This window comes from Argiope bruennichi, chromosome 6 (assembly GCF_947563725.1).
Source record: "Argiope bruennichi chromosome 6, qqArgBrue1.1, whole genome shotgun sequence".
Classification (NCBI taxonomy): domain Eukaryota; kingdom Metazoa; phylum Arthropoda; class Arachnida; order Araneae; family Araneidae; genus Argiope; species Argiope bruennichi.
The window spans coordinates 73,484,165-73,511,883 of NC_079156.1; the positions used below are offsets into that span (position 1 = coordinate 73,484,165).

Genomic DNA, 27,719 nt, shown 5'->3' on the forward strand with positions numbered 1-27,719 from the left:
TCGTTGAGTTATCTAAAACAGGTTTACTTTTGTCTTTACGTTAATTAGAAGTCAAAATATTAATATTTTCATAATGATCGGTAAACAGGACGAGGGCATTCAAATAACCGGAAGCACTCATTTAAAAGGACAAAAATTTGTTAAAAGTTTGTTTAAACACAAATTTAGTTTTAAAAACAGTACATTTTTTCCACTGCAAAATGAAAAATGCCAATGAGAGTTTCAACTGTGTTTTGCGGAAATTTGTACCTAAAGATGTCTTTGTTGAGCTCCGAACCCTCAGATTAGGAGCATTTATGTCTGTAATACATTTTAACGAAGGTTTTATAGGATTACTGAATGTTCTTAAGGTTATTGGAGTGCGTAATAGCGCAAATGCAGTTAGAGCATTTGCTCAGCTCGACAAAAACAGAATATACGAATCGGCGGCATTCACTGCCAAACACAAAAAATGCCAGAAAAAAATAAAATGATTAAAAAAGGGAATTTATAAAATACTGAGGAGGAAGAAGGTATAACCTATAAATGTGGTGAATGTTAAGTATGTACGCCCATAATTTATTATTAAAACATGTATATTTTAAATGCATTTTTCTCAAAATTGATTTTTTTGCTTATTTTTTGCTCACTTCAAAACCAATAAATCAAAATATACTTATCATATTACTATGGAATTTGGTGCACGTTGTCTTTATACTATTTTCTAGGGAATGAACTAAAAGAATTTAGATTGCACGAATATTTTTTTTAATTCACAGCCCATTGTTTGAATAATAACATCATAAATTTACTAAAAGGTGATCCGAACGTGTTCGGATACCTTAAATTATACCATAAATGCAATTAAGACTCGAATGTGCTGTGGTTCAAGTCTTTAGGATTTTGCTTTGATATTCATATACTTGATAAACGAATTATTTTTTTTTTTTACTTTTTAATATACTCCCACCCCCCCCAAAAAAACCCCTCCTCTTAAAAATAGTTTTATTTTTAAGAGGAGGGTTTTATTAAGGCCACTTTTATTTAAATAAACAAATAAAAGTGATCAAGTTATTTTTTATTTTTAAATATTGATTACGAAATAAAATAACTTCAGTGCAGACGAAATGGCATTTACTTTTTATAACGGCAAATTGTAATTTAATCCATAAAATATGTCATTCCAATTTGTATCTTAGATTTGGAATAATTTTATACAGAAGACGGAAAATATTATATGAATATCTATTATTTGAAGAAAGAGCTGAGGGTAAGTACAAGGGCTGTTCAAATGAAAAGATACGAAACGACACTGTGGGTATGAATGAAGACTTTATTCAAAGTATACACCATAGGCCTAAACACAATGATCCCATTGTTTAACGAACCGAAGGATTCCTTGTTCCTAGAATTACTGTGGCCGGCCGTAACGAGACCCAGTCCTTCACAGCGTCCTTGAGTTCGCCGTCCGAGTTGAATCGCTTCCCTTTCAGATGTTTCTTCAGGGGACCAAACACATGAAAATCGCAGGGAGACATGTCCAGGTTGTAGGGCGGATGGTCGAGATGTTCTCACATGAACTTGGTCAGTTCCGCGTGTGTGAACCTGGAGACGCGTGGGCGCGTGTTATCATGGAGCAGCCCCGGTCTTTTGTCCTTGATGGACCTGCGTAGTCTTCGAAGTGTCTCACAGTACACTTTGGAGTTAATGGTTCTTCTGTGCCTGAGGAATTCAACAAATAGCGGACCTTGGACGGCACTTTTTATAAGAGTTTCTGCTCTCTCCTGCTCATGTGGGCGCCCGCGCATTCTCCGATCTGCGCGGGAGACTCCAATCGCATCCCTAGATGTTCTCCCTGCGTTCTCCCATAGGAACATAGGCAAATATATTAACGGTTACGTTGCTACGACGTTTCGTATCTTTTCATTTGAACACTCCTTGCAATTTGGTAGCTTTCGGGCAACTAATCATTATTTGCTCATTATGATACTAATTCCTTGGAAATTCTGAAAGATTTCAATTGGCAGTGGTTTAAGTGATTGAGACTTTGTTTTAAAATTTATATACTTGATAAAAAAAAACTTACTTTTTTACTGTTTAATATCTCAAAAGAAGCCTCCGCCTAAAAATAATTTTACATTTACTTAAATTAAATAATGTAATCAAAGAGTTTTTTTTTAAAATATTGATTAAGAAATAAAATAATTTGAGAGCAGTGGTAAGCCTCTATTTTTATAATGACAAACTGTAATCTAATCTATTAAATATGCGATTCTCCTTTGTCTCTTAAATTGTGAATATTTTTATAGAAAATAAAGAAAATATAGAGCAGTTATATGAAGCAAAAGGCTATTATTTGTAAAAGGAGCTATGATGAGTAATTCAGAAAGTTTCAGAGCAACTAATGATTGTTTTCTCATCCAGAAAACAACGCAACGTGAATAATTGCAAAAATCCAATGTTCAGAAATAAAGTATTTTTCAGAGGATTTTTTTTAATTGTAGGTTTTTACCAAAATATTTTGTTAATAACAGGTTCTTGTTCAAAACAATTGACAGGTGTGATATTCATAATGACCACCTGCATTAAAATATGTAGCAGTGTGCATAAATTTTATCTATACATAAATTATTGATAGCTCATTATCGATTGTGAATATGAATCCTGTATCTGCATTAGAAAACAGACTATCACCAAATACAAAAATATTTATCTTTCCAATAAACACGGTGAAAAAAATTGAGAAGATTATTAATTACCTTTGGTATAATTTTGAATAAATCGAATTAAATTAATTACTTTCTAGAATTAATTGGAAGATAATTCTATAGTAAATTAACAAGAAAGGAAAATAAATTAATTGGAAAAAGTAGTCCCAGAGTGTCTTAACAAAGATCAAAACGAGATGATGAAAGATCTTAACGAGAAATAATAATTTTTTTTCATGATTTTTATAATACATTGATTAATTTAAAATTCTTATAAATCTTTGATTTAACTGGTATGTATCCTTGTTATTTTAGAACACTAAGAGGCAAAATTCGTATTTATAATACAAAAAAGTATAGACATACAATTACAGAATAGTATAGTGGTTAAAACCTTTGTGTAGCATTCAGGAAACTGAAATTCGATCTTTAAGTAGCATTTTTTTTTCGAATTTTTTTTTCAAATTAATTTAACAATTTCAAACAGTTTTAATTAATATGCTTTTCATTTGTATGCAAAAATAAATATTTATTCTCCTAATTTGTGGACTATAATATAATTATTTTTCTTCTAAAAATTAAAAGTATAAATGCATTTTTTTTTAATATTCAGAATAAATTAAATTAACATTTTAAAATCATTTCAATTAAAACGATATGAAACTTTATATGGAAAAATTAATTTATTTTCTCTTAATACCTGAATTATAATTTATTTTTTAAAAAAAATTTAAGATATGAAGGCATTTTTCTTTTTAAAAAATTATTCAAATAAAATTACAGACTAGTTTTAATTAATATGTAACTTTTTTTATCCATCAAAAATGGGGGTTTTAAAAATAAATCAACTTTAAAAGTAAAAAGTCATTCGCTTAATACTTGAATCATAACTTTATTTTTAAGCAGGAAAAATAATTACATATGACCCTAAATGATGATAAATGTTAATTAAATTACTGGCATCACAAAAATATTTCGTTAATTTTTTATTGCATACAAGAGAGAGAATGATAATTATCGTAAAAATATTTCAAACAAGATAAATATATTTTGACATTTTGTAAAATTCATTAATAATTATTATTCATAAGAGAAATCTTAAAGGAATCGATAAAAGAAAAAACAAATTTCATTTATCTTAATAAAATATTTGTTTTTCTTCAGAAAATCGGGCAGCACACAAAGCATATCGTATGTTACTCAAAATTTAGAACCATCTGCCTTTTCATTTCATAACTGAACACCTGCTTTCTACTTTTTCTTTTCGATGATTAACAATTTAAATGTTTGAGGATATAATTTTATTTATTTCAGCTGCTCTCTTTAATTCCCGATTTAAATGCAGCTTCCTTGAGTTATTATAAATAATTTATCTTTATTAAATTCCAAAAACTTAAAACTTCTAGTGATTTTAAGATAAAAATAGTTATTTCGAAATATTTTTAAAATTTAAAGTATATTTATAATTATTTCAACACTTAAAAATTAAATTAGTTATAATTCAAGAATAATATACATGAACACAATAATTTTTCTTTAAAAAAATTATAAATTATGTATTAAGAGAAAATACATTTATTTTTTCCTTATAAAAATGAGTATCATATTAATTGAAACCATTTTTAAAATGTCAATTTAATTTAAATAATTCTGAATATTAAAAAAAAATGCATTCATACTTATAATGATTTTTCTTCTAAAAATTAAATTATAATCCACGAATTAGGAGAACAATTATTTATTTTTGCATAAAAGAAAGGAAAAACATATTAATTAAAACTGTTTTTAAATTGTAAAATTAAATTAGAAAAAAAAAAAGAAAAAAGAAAAAACGCTAGCCCAGGATCGAACGCCGGTCTCCCGAACGCTACGCCAGCGTCCTAACCACTACACTATTCGCGTCTCGGTAAGTGTACGTGTGTGCGCGTGTGCGTGTGCGTGTGCGTGTATTTTAGCAACAACTCTCGAAAACACCAATGCACAAAACTTTTTTATATATCATTTTAAAATTGTCTTTTAAATTATATAAATTTAGATGTCTTGAAATTTTTTCTGAATTTCAACGAATTTCAAAAAAATATTTTTGGCAATTATAGATTTTATTGTTACACATAAAGCATTTTCATTGCTTCACCAAATATTTAATTAATAGCCTGATTTTTTTTTCGCTGTTGAAAGCTAAAAAGGAAGGAAACCGTTAATTATCTTCCCATTTTACTTGAGTAATCAGAAAGGGAAATTACATTACTACAAATGATAATGCAATTTATAAACGATTCACTCAAACGCATAATATTTGATAATATTGTGATACTATGGGAATTGATTCCGTTTGGTAAATTTTCCATTATTCAAAAATTTGTCATTATTAATTTAAGTGCAAGAGATTTAATAGAAAATAAACACAACCGCAGCATAAACTGAAAAAAAAACTTTAAAATTTTGCTTTGAATTCTTAATCAGAAATATGAAAATAATTAATGAAAAAATATAGGTTTAACGCAAAGCCCTGGTTGTAAAATATTATTGTTAAACACTGTTGAAGATAATAATAGATAACAATTTTCATTACATAATCTTATTCTTAATCTTTTTTATATATATAATTCAGCGAACGTTGCCAGCAATCCATACATGTAAGAGTGAGTGAAATTTTAATTTTTAATGAATTGGTATCGAGAGAAAAAGCTCGATCCTGGGTTCTTTCACTTTATTGCCAAATTCGACGCCAAAAGATCGCCAAGTTCGAGGGTCATTGATCAAGTATACTTTAGAGTACATATCTGTAAAATTATTTTAATTACCAACAAACTCACTACACAGAAAAGCTGTACTACTAATTCGTAATACTATGATGAGAACTAAAAAATATTTTGACATTATTCGCTCTATTTATTGACATACATATTTTTCTAAACTGATTAATCAATTAGCTTATAAATTAAGTTAAGGAATTGATAATTTAGAAAAAGAAACATGTGTCTGCATATGATAGTTTTTGAGAAATAATTTCTTATAATCAAAGCAAAATTTAATGTTCATCTTTTGTATTATTCTGCCAAAAAATGAATAAGATTTTGGAATGAACTTTTTTTTTCTTAATTGGTCACATAAAACAACAGACAATAATAATTTTACTTTTATCTAAAATATTTTTTTATTTTTATACATGAAATCTACTTATTAGAAACTTTTTCTGATAAAAATTTGCCAGTATCAGTCTAATAGTCTGTAAGTCAACAGATATTAAATTTTCCTTCAAAAATATCTGATTGCGATAGATTTCAAAAACTCATTAAAATATTTTTTTTCAATATTTTACAAAAAGATATAGCTAACTTTGAAAACATTAAAAAATCATAAATTATTTTCATGTTTATAAGTAGATAAAGCAATTATTAGTTAGTAATAAAAGTCGTTACGAAAATACAGAAATTTAACATTAATCAGTGATGAAACTTATTAATTCTAAAAGACTTTCATCGAAATAAGAAATTCAACTGGCAGAAATGCATCATTATTTACATCATTTTAAATATATCTCTAGACTCTTTTTGAAAGAAATGAACAATTATATAAGATTTTGATTTTTTTTCTTCTGTTTTTATATTTTAAATATATTTTAACATTATTTTTTTATTTAATTTGTCTTTTTTATGTTTGTAACTATAGATTTTTGTAATAGATTTTTTCTACGTTTCCTAATATAGTGGAGTTTTGAAATTATGTACATTTATATACTAACAATGTACAGTTTTAAATTTCTCCTGTTAGCACAAGATATTATTCAGAATATTGACAAGTTCAATATTTTGAAAACCGTAAAACCATCGTAACAATATTGTTAGACACTTTTGTACTAATATAATTAAGCTTTAATTATCAGCAAATCTATTTAATTAAATTTTGATTCCATACAAGTGGTGCCATCTGATGACGGATTTAAGAAAAAATGATTTTGGAATTCCATAATATTTATATTAACAATTATAAATTAAAAAATGGAAGACAATTAAAATATATTTCAATTTCTTAACACAGTAATAAGAGCGTGTTTCTAAAACAATTCTTAATGCACTTATTTCCACCAGTCAAACATGAGAGTTGACCTGCTTAACTGATATATTACATAGTGCAGATACGTTCTTTTATCCTAATCCAGAGACAGTTTTCTAATTTTAAAACAAAATTTTCCACTTAAAATCAGGAAAAATACTTTCGATTATATCTTTGCAACTGACTTTTATTTCCTGTTTTTCTTGTGATTTATTGCTTCGGAAAAGCAGCCTTAGGAAAATAAATGAAAACACAATGTTCTCAGAAATTTCATCAATTGCTAGAAGAACTTTCATATAGCGTTGTTTAAAAAATAATTCTTAAAATGAAATGCCGAAATGCGCGTGTTATATTGGAGCAAACTATTTACTTTTCTTTATTCCAGCCTTTCCCTGCATTATTTTTATTGGTCACTTCTTTCTAACATTATACACCTTAAGCCGAAGTTTTAAAATAGAAAAAAGAATGTTTTCTGGAAATTTCATTTGTACTTGCATCTTATAAACAAGAAATTCTTGTTCGTCTAGAAAGAAGATTTGAGATTACATCGAAATACTCTTTAGCATATTTCGGAAGCAATGTTTCGGGAAATTGCACTTAAATTCCAAAAAACGAACGAAAACTAACGAGTTATTTGCCTATGGCAACGAGTTTTACTAAAATATTTCGATATAAGGCAAGCACATTTATGAAGCAACACTTCTTTTCACTTTCGTTTTTAATATAAATAACGAACACTCAAACTTGAAGGATTAAATTTATGAATATTTCTATAAACTGCTTTTCGAATGGAGGCAAATAATCATACAAAAGTTTATAATTATATTAATATGCTCCAGAAAGTTTATTTTCTCAATGAATACGGAAAACTAGTGTTATTGGTACAAACTAGATTTTGTGAGCGAAAGTAGTGTAAGTAAAAATAAGTAATATATATGCAAATTACACAAATGTAGTTACAATTTTCTAAGCTGTAAAATTTGAGAATGACTTTACATCATTCTGATTAAAATCGTTGCTTTAGATAAATACAACAATACATTAGTCGGAAAAAAAATGAAAGGTAATTGAGTCAAGGCAAACAAATATGTTTTATATTATCGCTTTATGGAGTAAACATGCTCATGGGAATATGTACAATTATTAAAACCATATGTAGCATTTTTCTTCGAACATGTTTCGAAATAAATGAATAATTGCTCACGTAAATCAATGCAATAATGGAAAAGGAAAAGAAGGAATAAAGTTTTCATCCAAATATGAACAGCAAGGTGCATCTAAAATTACTTCTAAATAGGATTCTGTTACGTTTAATTTTTAGAACAGAAATGGAAATTATTCATTTAAATATCTCTATCCATAGACAGACTTTGTCTCAATTTGGATGTAGATGTACTATTTTGACTTCTTTTATACGAAGTATGTAAAGCGAAATTATTGTAGTAATTAAAATGAAATTTCGCCGGCGTCCTGGCATAGGGGTAGCGTGTCTTCCCCGTGTTCTGGGCGTCCTGGGTTCGAGTCCCGGTACGGGCATGGTTGTGCTTTCTCCGTTCTATCTGTGAGATGTGTGAATGTGTCCCCCTGTAAAAAGGGGTTGTGCAAGCGAATGAGAGCGTGAGTAGCTAAGACGTACTCTTGGCCCTAGTTGGCGCTACTAAAACAAGAGACGCTCCCTTGGCTTAAAATCGCTGACTTGTGCATGGCAAGTCCGCGAGCTTGTGCATGGCAAGTGCCATTATAAACAACAACAACAAAATGAAATTTCGCATCGGCGACGTTTAAAAACTCCCTGGCTGCAAAAAATTCATTTTTGAAATTATGTCCGTTTCTCTGCCTATGAACACGATAACTCAAAACACATTTTATTCCAGTTGGATGAAATTTGGCATGTGAAGTTACATTAAATTTGTAGATATCTTTCAAATTTTGAAAGAAATCCATTTAGCAAGAGTTTGACTGTCTGACTGATGCGTTTTAGTTATTGTGTGCACTTGAACACTATAACTAAAACACATAACGTTCTAGACTAGACATAGATTGATCTAGACAATTAGATATAAGAGTTTAGCATCTAAGATGTAGATCCATATTCAAACTCGCATTAAATCTGTCAAGGGGTTGATCATCTACCGGTTTGTACATTTGCATGTATGTCAACACTTTAAGTGAAAAATGTAACAAATTGGATAAATGAAATTTGGTTGCTTTGACATTTAAAGTGTAGATTTTTATCAAATTTCAAACCAAATTTGTTAAAAGTTTGATTTTCTAATTGCCTGTATTTTCACATGCACTTAAATGCAATAGTTTATAAAAATTATTTTTAATGTGTGAACTTGTGACTATGATTGTAGTTCTTTGCCAAATTTTGGTTTCATTTGTTCGAGTAAAGGCCCTCAAAATACATTTTCGAGTTTCTAGTACTTATCTATTAATTACATGGTAGTGATTAATCGACAAGCAATCTGCCCGAGATTGTACACCAGATTTCATAAAAACGCTATATTTCGTATCAATATATCGTATCCATTGTTTGCTAAAGCAGTGAAATTAATTGCAGGCACGTATTGTGAATTAATTGTTACTGTGAGCTACGTATTTCGAAGCACAAAACTCTCATGTTTGGAACTATGAAAAATATACAAAGAAGTTTAAAACATTGGATGATGGATGGTGATGGATGTAGATATTTCCTCATGCAAGATCATTTCCTCGGAAATATTGCACCAAATTAGAACTGTGGAAATTCATCAAACTCTCTTAGATGGACTTTTTGATAAACAATATTTTCTGCATGCGCATTTCTTTTATAAAAATGCAAAAAAAAAAATCATGTCAGTTATGATAAATTTATTGGTGTGCCGCTACCGCAGGATCCATTTTAAGAAAAAGAGTGCAAAAATCAAAAGAAAATATATGTATCTTCTTTAATAATAAATATTTTTTTTACATTTTCTCTCGGCAAGTTGGAAGACAAAAATTACTATCTGGCAACATAAATTATTGATGCTAGAAGCAGTCAAAACTAGAGCTTCAAAATCTATTTTCAGCGACTAACTTCTAAGATATTGCATTTATGGAAAAACTTTAAATACAAAAGTTGTTCATTTTAAGGAGGCACTAATTTGACTAATGAGATTAATTTTCCAATCTTAAGTATTAAGAAAGTTACATCGAAATGAAAAATTCAGCTCCCCCCCCCCCATCGTTTCCATTCCCTCTGAGCTAGATAGTTCATTTACGTACTTGTACGAGCTTTTTTATATTTCTAACAACATATTCTAAATCAGTTAAAATCCAAACAAAACTACTCTAGTTATTATTCCTGTTCACAAGATAATATATAATCCTGTTAACGATAGTGTATATATGCGTATAAAGCCTTATACGCATATATATATATTATCGTTAAAGTTCGAAAGTCGCTTATATGCACATTAACGGCTTCCATATCGTTAAAGTTCAAAACAGATGATGGGTTTCATTAACTTGGTACTAAAACGGGTATTTTAAAAGATTTGTATGCAAGATAGGAATTCAGTGTTTTCAAAGAGAGATTTTTAGGAAAAGAAGATGTCCTTACTGTAGAAATATCTTTACACCAAAAAGTAATAAAACAATCCCTCGTTACCGGGTAGGGTTTCAAAAAAAATGTAACTGCATATCCAAATGTACCAGAAATATGTGTGCTTGTCGTAAAAACCAATTGCTATGCAATTCAAAGTGTTACCAATCTTTAGATGATTTTATCATTTGTTTCGCAAATTAATTTTTTTAATTGTAATAATATGTTAAACCATTTGATTCTTTGCATTATAGTTTTTCAATTGGCTAGTGATTAATTCTAACTACGTTGTTGTTTACTTGATTATATTAAATCGACTCTTTAGATATCGAAAAATAAATGAATAATATTAAATCAATTTCCTTAATTTCAATAATATTTTAAACCGTTTGATTCTTCTTATTGATGCTTTTCAATAGACTGGTGCTATATTTTATCAACTAATGCGTTGATTGTTCGATTGTATTAATTTGATTCTTAAGATATCAAAAAATAAACAAACAGCGTTAAATTTAAGAATACAGAAATGTTGCTCTTCTTCCAGAAGAGATCTTATTTTCACTTTAACGATTGCAGATAAAATGCAGTAGGTAATGTGCAGATTATCTTGGAAATTCGAAGATTACCAAGGTAATTTGAGAAATAATACAATTTTTTGCACTTTAACTTTACCGGTTATGCACTTTAGCGGTAACATATAAATAACATTTTTAGCGAAGGGTGGTTTTGGGTTCTAGGTACCATGATCGATGAAGAAATGAAGAAATTTTCCAGAAGTTATGGCATGAGAACCATTGAAATAGGTAATATTCGTGCAGAAATCTACCTAAAATGCTAAAATATATGCTGGATTACACTGATTTCAACTTTTTTTCCCTATAAAAATTGAATCAAAAATAAAGAAACGCATCATTAATAATTTATGTGTCATAGTTTAAGTTAGTGAAATAAACGATTTGAAATCCTTCATATTTGTTCTTTAGATATTGCAAAGAATTTGATCCACAGATGTTCTATCTGGTCATAGGAGTAATAGTTACCACAAAATAAAATATGGACTCTTACCTGAGAGAAATCAGGATTTTTCCCTAGCTCTTTGGAAGAACTCGCTTCCATTCCAGTTGCGCCAAGCTCTTCACATTCTTCGGCGGGAACAACAGATGTAGGTGTGCACATGGTGGTTAGCGATGGGAAACACAGAGAAGAAGAACAGTTGTGGTATTTGGTTAGTAAATTCCTTCGTCAAAAGAGTGGTTTGTGTCCGTAGATCTGATCTTTATCATAACAGTTCATGTTCTTTCGTTGTATTGCTTGAAGAAAATCTTGAAGAGCTATTTTATGGCTGAACGGATACTCTCAAGGAAGCCAGAGAAGAAGATTTCAATCTTCGTTGTGCTATACGTATTCGTTGTTCTAATAAAAATCGAAAGATAGTTTTAAAGTGAAGAGAGTGAGAATGCAAACTTCAGAAATCTCAGTGTGCAAGTGACTGACTATTCTTAAAGAACCTACGGAGGTGATGGAATGGGCTAGATGGAAAAGTCAGTGAAAAAGTGGACTAGAGGCTACCAGAAGTGTATGCATTGTCGTAGAAAATATCTAAAAAGATTTCGTAAAATCCTATTCTGAAAGGTTAAAAAGTAGTTTAGAAATGCCGTCTGGAAGCAAGATTAGATGGAGTTCTTCAAGGATGTTAAGTTCCATGATCAATGGCAGTTGATCTGAAAAGAGAAAATAAAACTTGTCTAGTAAAAATAGGTAATTAAATTAGAAAAATTCGAATTTTAAAGCAAATTTATAAAAGTACAAAAACTTCATTTTTCAGAACTGATGAAAAAACATTTTTTTTGTAATAAACACACCATCAAACAAGGGTTTTGTTCCTTCATCCAACATTTGATAAAAATCTGCAATTTTGATTCTAAGACTACATACAAGTCATATTGGTTTAGATTGTTCTGTTTTAAGTTACGGTATTTGAATAAAGACAGATAGACCTATAATACTACAAAATCAGTAGAAGAAGGGTATTCTAAAATATTTTTATGAATCTGTAATGTTGCTTCCGAGCATGGTTAGTTCCATTGTATGAAAGACCGTTTTACGATCAGCTGAGTTGAATGTTGATCGGATGCCGGATCAGAGATCTATTGCTTGGCAACCATTTGGTAATTTGGCGACATTGGCAAAAAAAAAAAAGTTGATGCTAGAATTTTCTGGAATTTTGACGATAAGACCAATAGGCGGCGATATATATTTGATTGTTCGAGAACCTTCTCTGTCCTGCTCCGGAAGCTATAAAAGGCCATCTATTCAAGCAGAAGCTAGTCATATAGATTCAGTGATGAATTAGTTGGATCAATTCAGCGAAGCGCAAGCGTTGAGTGGAGCTCAAGTGATCGGTGGATTGAGTTGTGGATCGAGTCTTGGGGACAAGTGTTGAAGCAGTATCGAGTCGCATGTTGAATAGCAAGTCGTGCAGTAATGAGTCGGCATTTGGGTACAGCTAAAAAGAGGATACTGTGGAGAATTGCAGACGTTTAAAGAGATCTTAGTGAATAGCTACTACATGGATTCTCTCTTCCTGTTGAGCTCTGTCTGACCGCTGGTTTGCTGATGTTATCGTTTACTAGCGATTACTACTTATGAGCTGTTGTCTGTTGCAAGTGCTGTTGTGCATTGATTATGTACATCTCGGCTGTGTTTTGCCACATATGTATTCGTGTCTTCGTGTTAATGAACGTCGTCATTCAGGCCTGTTGGCTGTGAACTCTATACTCACTACAGCGAATCCGTTCGAGTTTAACTGAATTGTCTTTGTAACAATATAAAACTTCATGTCGAAATTCTTAGGTAAATGATTAGTAATAATTTTTAGTGACAGCTTATAAGAGAAAATTAAAGTCTACAGAAGTACACAGTTTTAAAAAAATATAAATTATTAAAGATGGTAACATACTATACAACAGCAAGGCATAATTTCAGAATTAATTGACTTATTGATAAAATTTTAATTTCCAATTTTAAGCGACCATTTCCTTAGAAACAAATACATGAATTGTCTCTTCCGATTTTATTTTTTTTCATTCACCCTTAATTATATTCTCCTCTTCACTATGAAATTACTGAATTAATAAATATTGAAATCGATATTCAGGGTGTACAAAGCTAAAGTTTCTGAATTTAAAGATGCCTACAAACGCAGCCATTCATTAGAAAAGTAAAGAAATTTTTAAGTAATTTCATAAAGCAATGGGAAAAACATTGAAAGAATTAATGAAAAGCAGTTTCAAACATGAACACCGTGAAATTAAAAGGACATAATGCAGTGTTTTTAACATAATGAGCTTTTATAAAAACCTGCAAACATTCGCGAAGAATTTTTTTGAAACTATTAGCCACTTATCATGGTCTTGAACTTACGGAGTCGCTTTCTCTATCAGAAATAAGTTATTTTACGAATTCTTTACATCATTGTCCGTTATCTGAATAATATATAGTATTGTGAAGGTATTAAAAATGTTGTCGAGCTTTCTGCTGTAATAAAATTGTGTTAATTAAATCATTTTTGTCAAAAGTGTAATCTCTTGTCAGTTTCTCTGTTGAAATTTCTCTCTTTGCAGGCAATTAGAATAGGTGAAATCTAGTTAATCTTAAATGGTTCCAAGAAAGAATAAGGAAATTTGGTGAAATTGGATTGCTGTCTATTCATTCTGTCGGAAGAAAACCAGTGTCCATAAAACTCTTATTCGAATAGAGTACAGACAATTTGAATAGAATTTCAAGGTACTATTGTTACGAATTAGTAATATTTCTTTCCAATGTAGATACATTTGTTTCATCATAGAGAAGAGAATTTTATATATAGATTAAATGTAAATTTAATGGTTTATGGGTCAATGATCCCCAATTTTGTCAGCATTTGACAATGAATTTGATAATAAAAATACAGAAGCTAAAATATTCCAGAATCTCGCCTATAGCTTTATTAGGACTCGAGTTCTAACGTTTATATTTAGAATATTATATGTCCTGCCACAAGAGCTATAAAAGCAGAGCCAAACAGACCAGAAGAGTCACTTGTAGTGGAGTAATCGAAAGTAGAGAAGTTAGGTGAGTTGAGCTCAGGCGAGAAGTTGAGTGAATTCTCTCCAGAGATTTCTCCTGATAGTTTTGTGCTGTTAAGGGTATTTGTTACCAATTTGCTGCTTGAATGTTGTTACTTATTGCATGTATAGTTTTGTAAACGTTTCGCTTGTCATTTTTTACCTGGTATCTTGTTTTAGGGTAGAATAAAGTTTGGTGATTTGCTATTGAGCCTTTTGGACTTTTCCCTGTGCACCCACTGTTCGGAATTTTTCTTAAGAGTAACTATGCCTACCACAAGACTTTCTTGAATATTTTTAAGTTATATAATAATTATTAAGTCTTGCCGAAAAAAAGTTTCATGTATATTATGGGTTTCCAAAGGAGTATGCCCTCTAGTAAGCATATTTAGAATTTATTTTATTTATTCGTCGAACAATGTACTACTCTTTTAATCAATCATCACAAAGCTTCACACATCTTTCCAATGAGTGGTTATGGTTGAAGATAGTACTGAATAGAAGAACTTAGGAAATTTAAATATAGGTACCATGTACATTACTGTTTGAAAAGATACCATTATCATTCTACTGTATCCGAGAATAATAATGATACGAGAAAAGTAAAAAAAATTATCTCTTCCACACATTGATAATCACTGTATTTATCTTTGATTGGCTGTCTTTCTTTGAAATAGCGGCAACTGAAACAGATTATTATTTTACCCTAGAAGTAACACGTTACTTGAAGGAGAATCTGGTTTTAACCTGGAAGTTAAAATCTTAGCTGTTTTCTGGAAAAGTGTTTTGCTTTAAATAGAAGACAAACTGACGAAACTAGGGATTTACTGTGAATGATTTTATAATAATTAGATCCGCAGTATGCAGGAACATATGATGATTAAAAACTCTACTGAAGTAGTCGAATTTTTAAATCATAAAAAGTTATTCACACAAGCTTATAAATGAAACTGTATAGTAATGTCATAAAAGGTTCCAATTCTTAACTTCTCTCTTCTGTGCGGAAATACACACATTCCATTCCGATTCTGAAAATTCGCATGATCATTGTACAGGAAGTGTTTTAGTTCGGTTAGTTAAGTTATATTAACGCCCCATTTTAAAGCAACACTAGGGCTATTTTGAGACGAGGACGACACCAGAGCTGCTACCTCCTCTCCAAACTTCCGAACCACACTAGCGTAAGAACATTTGATCCAGACGGATTTAATGAGCACCAGCCTCAGTTACACGACAGTTCTTTGAAGGAAGCGGGTCTCAAACCTGGAACCCTCCGGTCCCGATGACAATCCCTTACCACCAGTTCACCGCGGGTCTGTACGGGAAAGGCATATGGTATAACGTGCATAAATTAGTTAGAACGAGGACATAAATTGGCAAGATAAAATATGAATCCCCTACTTTAACCTCTTCGTCTTCCGTAACGCGTCTAGCGCGTTCAAGTGAAACTTCTGCAGTGCGGCTGTAACGCGCTTCAAACGTTCTACATTTTAAAATGCGTTGTAAATGTTTATTTGAGTTTTTATTTTTGTTTGTTTTAGTTCGCTGGTGAGAAATTTTCGTGAACAGAAAAGGACGGCAAAAGGGATAAATACGTATATATATATATATATATATATATATATATATATATATATATATTACATCGCATTAATCGCAAGAAAACTAAAAATATAACAAGGAGGCTCTATTCAATACAAAATCGTTGTATCACATTTTTTCCCCTATACCTATCCATTCTCATAATAAGAGAGATCTATCTATAGTTTCAAAAAAAGAGGATACGTATTTCATTTGAAAGTTTGATAAACAAATACAACAAGCAACTAAATTAAGTGTAAGAAAACTAGATACTCACTGAAATACTGCTTCATTTATTTCATTTAAACGCATGTCATTGCCATTATGTCACTACCCATTTTGAACTTTCTCGAATATCCTGAACTGAATGCAGATGGAAAATAACGTCCAAATACACCACGCATAAGCAAATAGTTTTCGACAAGTTCAGATAAATTCGTCAGGTCACGTTCTCAATGCCGCGTGCTTTGGAATAGGAACAGCTCTCAATTCTCGCCTCAGCTTGGTGAAAATTGATAATAATTTGGGACTAGATTATTTTTTATCATTCATAATTTCTTAAAGTTTTATTATAATAAATGGCAATGCAAAATGGCGAATTTTGTTTCTTTTTTCGTTTGTACTAATACATTTGCATAATCAATCATTTTGTGGAAAAAATTATCGAAAATATTATAATATTTTTAAACATATAATATATTATCTTATATTCAAAATATAAATAAAAAAAAGCTTAAATATTAGTCTTTTAGTCTCAATAACTAGTCCTTTTTCGCCATTTATCTAATATAAAAACTCATGGTCCCTAGTTATATCATTAGTAGCCGCCTATTGCATCCACACCTATTTCGTGTTAAATCTCCAAATTATAACTTTATTTTATATTCTTTAGGTGGGAGAACTTTGACATAATCCCTCAATCAAATCATTATATTGATTCCTCCAATTTCTATTTCATTTGCAAGTTTGTTATCTTTAGATGCATCATCAATTGTAGTTTGTCTAGCACCTCAATTAGCAACAGCAATGCAATTTCAAAAACATTATTTTGCTATATATTATCTTAGAGGGAAATAAACCAGAACAGTACCTTCAGCTCTAGCTAGAGGTTTGATTTCACCAACTTTTATTTCTTTTGAAATCATCTGATGTCTAGATATATCATCAATGATCACCTATACCACCAAATTTGTTTACCCATTTCAAAGCTCGAAATAAAACTGCAAAGTACAAAGGCGAAGGATGAAGACATATTTAAAGAATGAATTGTTGACCATACCTGCCCTTTTCAGAGTTGAGTGGGAAAATCACTATCATTGAACCAGAGCCCTTTCGAAGATAGTCCAAATAATGTGCCAGCAGCAGTAGTGAAGAAACAGGAAAAAATAGGTAAATGATTTTTTTTTCTTTTCCCCCTCTCTTCTTGGTAATATCGTTAATTATGCATGAGTGCATGTATGAATGTTAAGCGAAAGAAGAATGAAGGGATGTATGAATGAATCATTCTATATCACTAATTAAGAATTCCTTTTCAGATAAAAAGAAAACTAAGGCACGAATAATCCCCAAACTTAAAGCAATATTTTTAATTCCATTTAAATAAAATAACTATTAGGTATCGGTGATATAGGATCGTAGAGTCCAGGTACTCCGTTTAAAATATTCATCACTGACGCAACCATCTATTAATTATATCAGTTTCTCAAGTTAACGGCCATAGCTGACCAATCAAAATACTCTACTTTTATTGTGCAGTTATTATTTAAAATAATACTCTGCGTGATAAAAAGTATTTCGTCGAAATTGATTGACATTACTAAAAGAATGCTATTAATAATGCTAATATGGTGGACTATATTTAATTATAAAATTATATAATGATTATATATTATAATTTATAATTTTATAGTGGGCTATATATAATTGTGGGAACTGTTAACAGATCTCATATCCTGTATGGCGCCATGTTGCGTCATTAATCATGTGATGCTTTCTCGCCATTATTGGCAGACGAGAGTTGGGTAGTGAGTCTGTAAAACGTGCAGCTCACGTTCATGTATCTTTATATGTTCTATGTTAGCAGTGTTTTGTCCTTTGTCCTTTAATATTAATATATATATTTGACATATTAATGCTGGTCGGTGCCTTTTCCCATATAATTATAAATATCTATTTTTAATTGAATAATAGGTATTAATAAAATGCTAATATAATGGGTTAATAGCTGGTCACCGAGTACTTAATTCAGTTACATTAACATTCCATTTTAGAGTAACACTAGATATATTTTGGGACGGGCCTCGCAATTTTAAACTGCTGTAAGATGAAGAGGACGACTCCTGAGTTGGCATCCCCCCTCCAAACTTCCGCACCAAACCAACGGGAAGACGTGTGGCTCCGACGGATTTAATGTGCGTCAGATCCGCTAACGCGACGGTTCTTCGGTGGAATTGGGTCTGGAATCTGAAACCCTCCGGATCCGAAACCGAAACTTTACCATCAGGCCACCACGGCTTTAGTTGATCACCGAAGTTAGCTAATTATTTATAAATATAAGGAATCATCGATCCCTCAACTATTTATAATACAATACTTTTTCCCATAAAAAATATTCTATTAGGTGAATAAACTAGTGGTATTTAGAATGCGGTTACTGATGCAGAAATTCTACCTGGAATTACAGAACATTTGAAAGTATAAAAGTTAAAAATAAACGGCCAGAGTTTAGGGACGCCATATTTCAACAATACTAAATCTGTTTTTCTGTTCAAATCACGGCATATCTGATGCACGTTGTAGCCTGAATACTTGCTTTTTATCTTTCAAATATACTATATCTTTCTTATCCTAAAGCATCTGTATTGTTGAATTTTTCCCCAGTACTGTTATAGGAATAAAAGTTGAGGTATTTTATTTATTTAGCGTTGTTTCGCTTCCGTATTTTTGAAGATAATAATCTAATAAATTTAGATGATATTCTAGTATTTGGCATTTTCAAAATCCCTCTTTCAAGATTTATTGGCAACGATACAGAAAGGAAAGCAGTAACCAGATATAGGAGGTAAAGATCTTTTTGTTTTCAGCAAGAAATTTCATTTTTTTTTAAAAAAAAGAGAAGACTGTTAAGCGATTTTAAAGTGGTAAAAATGAAAATGTAGTCGAGAAAAATGGTCATATTTAATTTCAATTAAATATTTTGGATATAATTTCATGTTCATGATTATGTTAAATTGTCAGACTTTAAAATCGTATTTTAATTGCCTTATATAAGTTTTGTTTATTATGTATATGAAGTTTCCTAACGAAGACCAGGTTCATGATATCACACCGCTATAAAAATTTAAAGATTTGGTTCTTCTAACTTTTTGAAGTATGGCAACTTCACTAGTTTAGTCATTTTTGTAAACTAAATCGATATTAAAAAGAATCTTTCTTTTTATATCTTTTAACAATGTAAGAAAATCATATGATAAAATATTAAAACATAGAAAAAAGTTTTTAAAATATTAAAATTCGGGAAAAACGAGACGACAGTAAAATTGGCATTATTGGGAAAAAATGTTTTACATTTTAAAACGATATATTTTTTTTTGTTTAACCAAATTTTTTGAAGGTATCTCGAAAAAACTTCCTAAAATATATTTATACGAAATTCGGTAACTGTAGGTGAAATTTTCTCATATTTAAAAAGCAAACAAGCGCATATTCTTTTAATATTAGTAGAGATCATTCGAGTTTTGTTGTTTTACGAATATATTAAATATTTCAGCACAGATAAAAGTATACGTTAAAAGTTCACACTAAAATATTTATTATGATCCAAACGTTCTTTAATCAAAACAAGACTTTTTTCATTTATTTTCCACTTTCCAATAAGTTCTTAGTTTTGCATTTATTGAAATTTCTTTCTACAAAATACCCTTAGATAGTATCAAAAATAAGATTAAAAAAATCATTGTATTTTAAATGGAGAAGCAATGATTTTGAATTTCGATATTTTAATAATTTCCATCCAAAGATCCAAAGTTATATAATAATCCCAATCCAAAAGATTTGATTCTTTTATTATCAAGGTATGTGGCAATTAAAATAGTTTTTGAAATCCTACTTTAACATATTTATTGCTAAATTAATTACAATAAAGAAAACGACTTTATAAATTAACGTAATTCTCAAATAAAGCTGCTTTAATTGAGATTTATTAATGCCCAAATTGGCATTTTATAATTTCATAGTACTGACTGTACGAAAAACACTGATGATAAAAATTTATCATATTTACAAAACAATGTTACTACTTTATTTAAAAAAACTCAGTATCAAAAAAAAATTATAAACAGGAAAGACCATTTTCTTAGACCAAATAATATCGATATTGCATTTATTTTAAAACTGATATCAACAAAAAAGGAAACCTTTACCCTACAATACAGTGTACCATACAAAATAACGAAATGGTTACACGTTTTTATTTCCATTCATAAGCTTCACATGACTGTTCCAAAAGGCAACAATGAGTGTTATGAAATTTTATCTTAAACACTTTTTGATAAACATTTGTAGAAAAGACTGATATGTGGCAATAGCGGTATTAAGTTAGATTTAAACTAGAGACTTGGGAAAATACCAAGTCGTATGAATAATTCTACCATTAAAAATACTATCACAAATATTTATTGTATTTTTAAAAAATATTTTTGTGCAAAGGGATCTTTATTTCCATGGCAGAATTGTTATAATGTGATTTCTGTCACTGATATATTGTTTCATTCATAATGTAACCATTTGATATATTTTAATTTTTTTTTTAATTTTACAAAAGAAAATAATTAAAAAAAAATTAAATTCTTTTCTTAAAATATATGCATATATTCAAAACATATATATTTGTAAAAAAAAATTAAAAAGTCGTGCATTTTATGGTTAAAAATTCTTAATTATACATTCAACGACAATTTATAACTAAGCCCAAGCTTTTCTATGCATCGAAATTTGATCGTCAATATTTTAAATTTTATACAATGCTTTATATTATACGCAGTTTATCTCTGGTGTATTTTGCATCTTTGAATAAAGGAAGAGAGTAAAAGAAGATATTAGGCTTTTTACGAATAGTTTAAATTTATTCTAATGTTATTTTTAAATTAATAGGTAAGTTAGAAAAAAACTTTGTAGGAAAAATACTTAATTTTTGTTAAAATGATAAATTTATGATTAGTTAGATCAATTTAAATCAATTTGCCGGCGTCCTGGCATAGGAGTAGCGCGTCTTCCCCTTCATTTGGGCAATTCCGGGTTCGAGTCAAGGTTCGGGCATGGTTGTTCTTCTTCTGGGTTCTATCTGTGAGGTGTGTGAATGTGCCCTCTTGTAAAAAGGGGCTGTGCAAGCGAATGTGACGCATGAAACAGCTAAATCGTATTCTTGGCCCTAGTTGGCGCTATTGAAAAAACAAGAGACACTCTCTCGGCTTAAATCGCTGACAGATAGCGAGCGGGCTAGTAAAGTGCCATAAGTCATAACAATAACACACAAAATCAATTTATGATTAGATGAAGAAACTTGATATATTCTTATTTGATACATTTGATTTGATTTGAGATTTTATGAATGAAATTTGAAGATAATTAATAATTATTGAAATTTTCATCACTATTATAAATGAATTTTTAATTGTTTTTCTGAAATAGCATTTCCTGTATCTTCAAAATATTCGAAAAATTAGTTGGTATAATTATTACTTGTTAGTCATCTTTGCCGATCAGCTGGTTTGCTGAACATATTGGTTGTTGATTTTAATTACAAATAAATCACTAAAGCAAAACTTCATAATTCTTTCTAGAAAATATTTTTAGCACTTAATTCTAATAAATATTATAGAAGTAAGAATATTTTAATATTTTTATATATTCTATTTATTGTGTGGATGAGCCTCCTTAATGAGCCCCTATCCCATGACATTATAGTACCATTCAAAACATCTAATAAAAGAATAAATTTATCTTCTAATTATGCGTCATCTCATTGTATTGTAACTTTATTTTTTTATCCTGCCTATAAATTTCATACATAATAAGCAACCTTTTTTATTAATTCTCAACAATGAAAGAAAACCACGGGATTAAATATTTGATAAAACAATGAAAACTGTTTGAATTTCATTGCAACAGTGGAAAATTATGTGGAAAATATCTTTAAAAATTATCATAATTCAGGAAAAAAGTACATGATTGGTTTCGTTATAAACAATGATTCTGAATTTTGAAATAGTTAAATTTTGAAACAGTGCAAAAATCATTTTTAAATAATATTTTCAAAAGTTGAATAAAAATCGATAAAATCTTATTATACTTATTAGTAATTAATTTTTAAAAAAAAATCATTCCGAAGTGCTTATTCTTACCTTACAAAATATATTTGTGATAAACTTGGTAGCTTTAGATACAACCTCTATAAAGCGCTAACAGACAGATAAAGAAAGAGACAAATTCTCATTTATTATTTTTAAAGAGAGTGATGTAATAGGACTGAATTAGTAATATTAAATCAAGCAAATTGAAGATGAATATCTTCCAAAAACCCATCCCATAATTTGAGTCCTTTTTATACTCTATACAACGCAACACTAAGAACCTTATTTTAACCTATTATAAACGACTTTGGATTTCATATCTTTTTGGCCAGTGGTCAACTTTCACTGACAAAATAAACGTCCTTTTACTTTTCAACTCGAAAACAAAGAGCATAAGTCTCAAAACTCGCATCCATTTTGCAATTTAAAACATTTCTTTCTGTCCAACATTTTTCTCCATGATAAATCTGAAAATCAAAGCTTTTTCAACAGATAAGAATCATCAGTCATTTTACGTTTTTTACTGAAAAAAACTTTTTATTTACTGTATCGGTTTATAGGAATTCTTTTGAATGATGTATCGTAACTTTTAAGTTATGTTTTGCTGGGTTGTTTGTTTATTTTATCGTTGGTTTGTCAAGCTAGAACAAAAATTTCATGACTTTTCATTTATTCTTATTAAATTTTAATTTTTATTTAAAACAAAAATTATTTTTAGTGTGGGTATGATATTATTAAAAAAATAAAAATTATTAATAAAATAAAAAAGATTAAAACAACTTTCAAAAGTATTTCTAACCAAAGTATTATGCATTTGACAGTATTAACTTTAAAGTTATTTTTTAAACATATTTTGAGAAAGACAAAAAACGTAAATAAAAAAACTTATTGTTAAATATCTTATGAGGATAGTTAAATTAATACTTCTAGAATTATTCTCTTCAAAAAATAACTGTCTGCATTATTTAAGATCAATATTTTATTTATTCTTAAGTAATGTTCAATAAATCGTATGCATTTTTTTATTTGATTTGATTTTATTACTTGATGCATTAGTATTAAAAGCAATCGTGTGTATAAAATGTTATTTTTTCATGATTCTCAGATTGAATTGTTTTATGAAAAGAAAATGTTGAGAATTATTTTAAGTAATTTTAATTAATTCAACATTCCTACAGTCAATTTTTTTAATCTATCGTCTGCATTTTGGATATGCAAATTTTCTTTCTCATTTAAAGTTGTATTTGAAATTATTCATTTATCTTTGGTTAAATTAAACAATCTCTGCTTTGCTTTTTTAAACTGCCATGGATATTTAATTGAATTAACTATATTTACTGAAAAATAAACTGTGTAATTAAGCAATTTCTAAAACAAAAAATGATGCTAACTAAAAGCTAAAAAGAAAGCGATACCCATTAAAATTATTAAAAGTAGCTTAAATAATCTTTTTAAAATATTCACGTTTCCTTTTTCTAAATAAATTTTAATGAAGATAATTTTTTAAAAGGATTTTTATGTTTACACTAGCCGCCTTTGGCGACCAGCCGGTTCGCCAATCTTAATGTTAATTAAAATTTTAATAATTAAATATTTTATGCAATTCCAACTTTAATAGATTCTTCAGCAAAATATTTTAAAACTTCAAATTTTGATAGTCATATAATTCACTCATAATATTATAAAGGCCTTCAGTCATAACGTGATATGTATCTCTCTAATTTTCTGTTACCCCTCGTAGAATTTATGCTTTAAATTAAAGTGTAAAGGATTAATCTGCAATTAATATAATAATATTTTTTACTGAAACAAAGCATTTTTTTTTAATAATATGATTACTGATAATAGAGTCACTGAGCGTTTAAACTTTATGGGCACTAAAGAATATCTTTCTTTATTTATATAATATCTCAAGAATTTGTCAACAAAATTTTCTCAGATTCATCATGAACGGATCGATTCATTAACAATGTTTCATTTTAAATGCATCAAACACTAAGAAAATAAAATGAATCGTTTAAAATAATCGGTCGAAAACAGGTTTAAAAAAACTACTTTAAAAACGATGTACTTAAAACTATAAGCATATATCAAAAAATATATAACTAACATAAATACAATTTAATTACAAAAGCATGCAATTAGCCTAAAAATAATTCAAATCATTGAAAACAGGTTAAAAAAAAACTACTTAAAAAACGATGTACTTAAAACTATAAGCATATACAAAAAATATATAACTAACATAAATACAATTTACTTACAAAAGCATACAACTAACCTAAAAGTAATTTAAATCGTCCATTGATAATGGTTGCCATGCCAACAATCAGAACACAGTGCGCATGCGTGAATTTTCTTCGCCTTTTACAGTAACGCAAATGCGCGAATTTTTCTACTCCAGTTGGGGTAACGCTATGCAGATTATACATTTTTAATTTCCTTTATTCTATGTTATTTTAATTCAAAAGTACTTCAGAATGAATCTGAAACATGGATTAATTAACAATGTTTAATTTTAAATGCATAAAACATTAAGAAAATAAACAGAATCGTTTGAAATAATCCGCCGAAAAATCTTAACCCTAGCCTCATTACTGTTGGGAGGAAAAAAGAACTAAAGCCTAAATCATTTGGCGTTTGGGAAAATGGAAGATTATTTTGGCGAAAAAGTTGGCGGTGGGGAAAATGGAAGATTTTTTAGCGGGAAAGTTAGTTTTTAATTAATAATTAAAATTCTAATTAAAATTTCAAAAAAATGGACCCCAGGTGCACATTCCCGACCTCTAAGGTATACATGTACCAAATTTGGTAGCTGTATGTCAAATGACCTGGCCTGTAGAGCGCCAACACACACACACACACACACACATTGAGCTTTATTATAAGTATAGATTAGAACGAATTCAAAGTATACATTTCTTTATTTAAGTTATTAAATAAAAACTTTAATCTTAAATATGAAAGAACTAGATTTGAATATTTAAAAGAAATCATACAGTAAATAAATTAATTAATTTACTAAATTTGCTAAAGTTAGTTTTAGGTTTAATATTTAATTAGATCATTTAGAAAGAAAAATAAGGGCATAATATATAATTTTTTAATACAGATCTGACTTTTCATTCATATATTTTCAAAAAAAATAAGCCAGTTAAGTTCCTAAAACTAAATTTAAAAGTTTGTATTTTGAAATAAATGTTTTCACAGAATGTGGAGAACAGGAACTTTCATAAAAATGAGAACTGAAACGTAGAAAATAAAATTTCCCCAGCCGTTTTGGTAAATGGGAAAAGTGAGACTTCTATTAGTTACAGTAGCCAATAACGGTTTGGGAAAATAAAAATAATAGAGAATATAAGTAAAAGTTTTTCTTAGAGTTTTATATCTGGTTTCAGAAAAGAGCTAAGTAAAATGGAAGGCTTCCTTTTCTATTAATGTTTCTACACACTTTATCAGCAAGAGATACATAGAAAACAGATTCACTGTTCAAATATATTTACTTTAGAAGCCTCAAGAGCATTTTTCGTGAAATTGTAAAAGTTTTCAGAAATAAATTTATTTTTCAGCAAACATTTATGTCCTATTTAACGGTAAAAGTAAATTTTGCTTTCTATTTTATGATGTCTATAGTAATGGCCTTGCGCAAATACCAAATATTGGTAATTTAAATGCATTGGTAGATTTTAAACCAAGTCTGTAAAAGAACGATAGAAGGAGAGGCGATAACGCTTAAAGGCGATTAAGAAAATGTATTAGGAAGGCTGTCTAAAAAGTATCCGATCTTTGGCCAGGAAAAATTTATTTCTTGCATAACGAAATTCAAAGTAGGCCTCTTGCACCATCACACACTTAACCCACTGATAATTCTACTGTGGGAAACTCTCCTGGATGGCTTCTTTTGGAATGGTGTTCATCTCTGTTATCGCGTTCTGCATTATCTCTTCTCTACTCTCAAAATGGGATCCTTTCAAAGGTACTTTCAATATTGGAAAGAGCCAGAAGACGCAAGAAGCCATATCTAGAGAGTAGGGAGGTTGTGAGACGACTGGAATTGCGTGTTTCGCCAAGAATGTCTGGATCAGATGTCACGAATGAGCCGGAGCATTGTCATGATGCAACTATCAGTTTTTGTCGTCCAGCGGTCTGGTCTTTTGCAACGGCCTGCTTCTCTGAGTGGGTGTAGAACTTGTTGATAGTACTCTTTTGTCACTGTTTGCCCTTTTGGTGCATCTTTGTGGAGCATTCGTTATCGTCTTCACTGAAGTGCGGCCATTTTTGAATCAGGTAAACCACTCATTCACTTATGTTATCACCACAACATCGATTCCAAACACTTGTTGAATCTTATGAATCGTTTCGCTTTGAAAATCGCTAAGCTTTTGGCAAAATTTCATGCAGAATCTTTGCTCAACTCGTTCAGTCATTTTGAAAGAAATCAAAAATCTGGTAAGCACTTATAAGAGCACCTTATTCAGTGGCTAGAAGGCAGCGACTAACGCACTCGAATAGGAAGAAGAAACTCAAGCATGCGCATGAAGTTGTCTTCTTCCTCTGTGCACAATGACACCTCTGTAGCATCATTACCGCACGCAAAAAGGATCAAGGTCGGATACTTTCTAGACTGCCCTCGTATACACATGCTAGCTAACACAACTGAAAAAAGCAAATCAAAGAAAGGAAACCAGGATTTTACTTTTTCGGCTATGCTTTTAATCAACATTATTCAAAATCTTATTGACCAATCTGCGCTTTACTACACATTGCGTTTAAGTTGGATGCTGAAAATTAACCTGATTTTCATCGTAGAGAACAGTTTTACTTGAAAGTCTTACTTGGAGGCAACCTAACGTAAGTCAGATTTCTAAAAATCTTGGAAGATATCTTGCTGTTCAAACTTGCTTTGGACAGCGAAGTATGCCATATCCTCTGAAAGATGACATCACAGAGGATGGGGTTTTTATAAAATGAGAATTGGTTTTAATTTAAGTTCATAGGCAGATTTTGAATTAATTTTATGAAAGAACAACTGAAGGAAAAGATGGACAAAGAATGACACCCTTACGTTAGCAGACCAATGGCTTTAATCACTAAAACTTTAGCAATATATCGCATTTTTGTGTATTTTTATTTCAAAAAAAAGTTAAGATAATACATGTTTTGGTGACGTAAAGTTTTGGGTTCCAAACTCAATTGTGCTGTTTTCATTTTTCAAAATATAAATTTCTAAACTACTTAATCAATTAAAAGAATTCAAGGTATATAATGGGTCTAAACTGATATTGGAGAGTCTTCACGATTATATAATCGAAGGAATCATTCTAATTGAGCTGTTTGAAGGCGAATACCTACTTTATCAATTCATTCCTGC

General features: G+C 29.7%; 1 protein-coding gene across 1 annotated transcript in view; it reads right to left on the bottom strand.

Annotated features, from left to right (window-relative positions):
• Positions 1-27,719, bottom strand: part of LOC129972798 (dual specificity protein phosphatase 22-B-like) — a 301,383-nt gene that overhangs the window by 142,143 nt on the left and 131,521 nt on the right. Inside the window, exon 2 of the mRNA XM_056087070.1 lies at positions 11,377-12,032. Within this exon, the coding sequence (XP_055943045.1) occupies positions 11,377-11,487 (111 nt within the window). The 5' untranslated portion in view covers positions 11,488-12,032. The remainder of the gene's footprint in view (positions 1-11,376; positions 12,033-27,719) is intronic.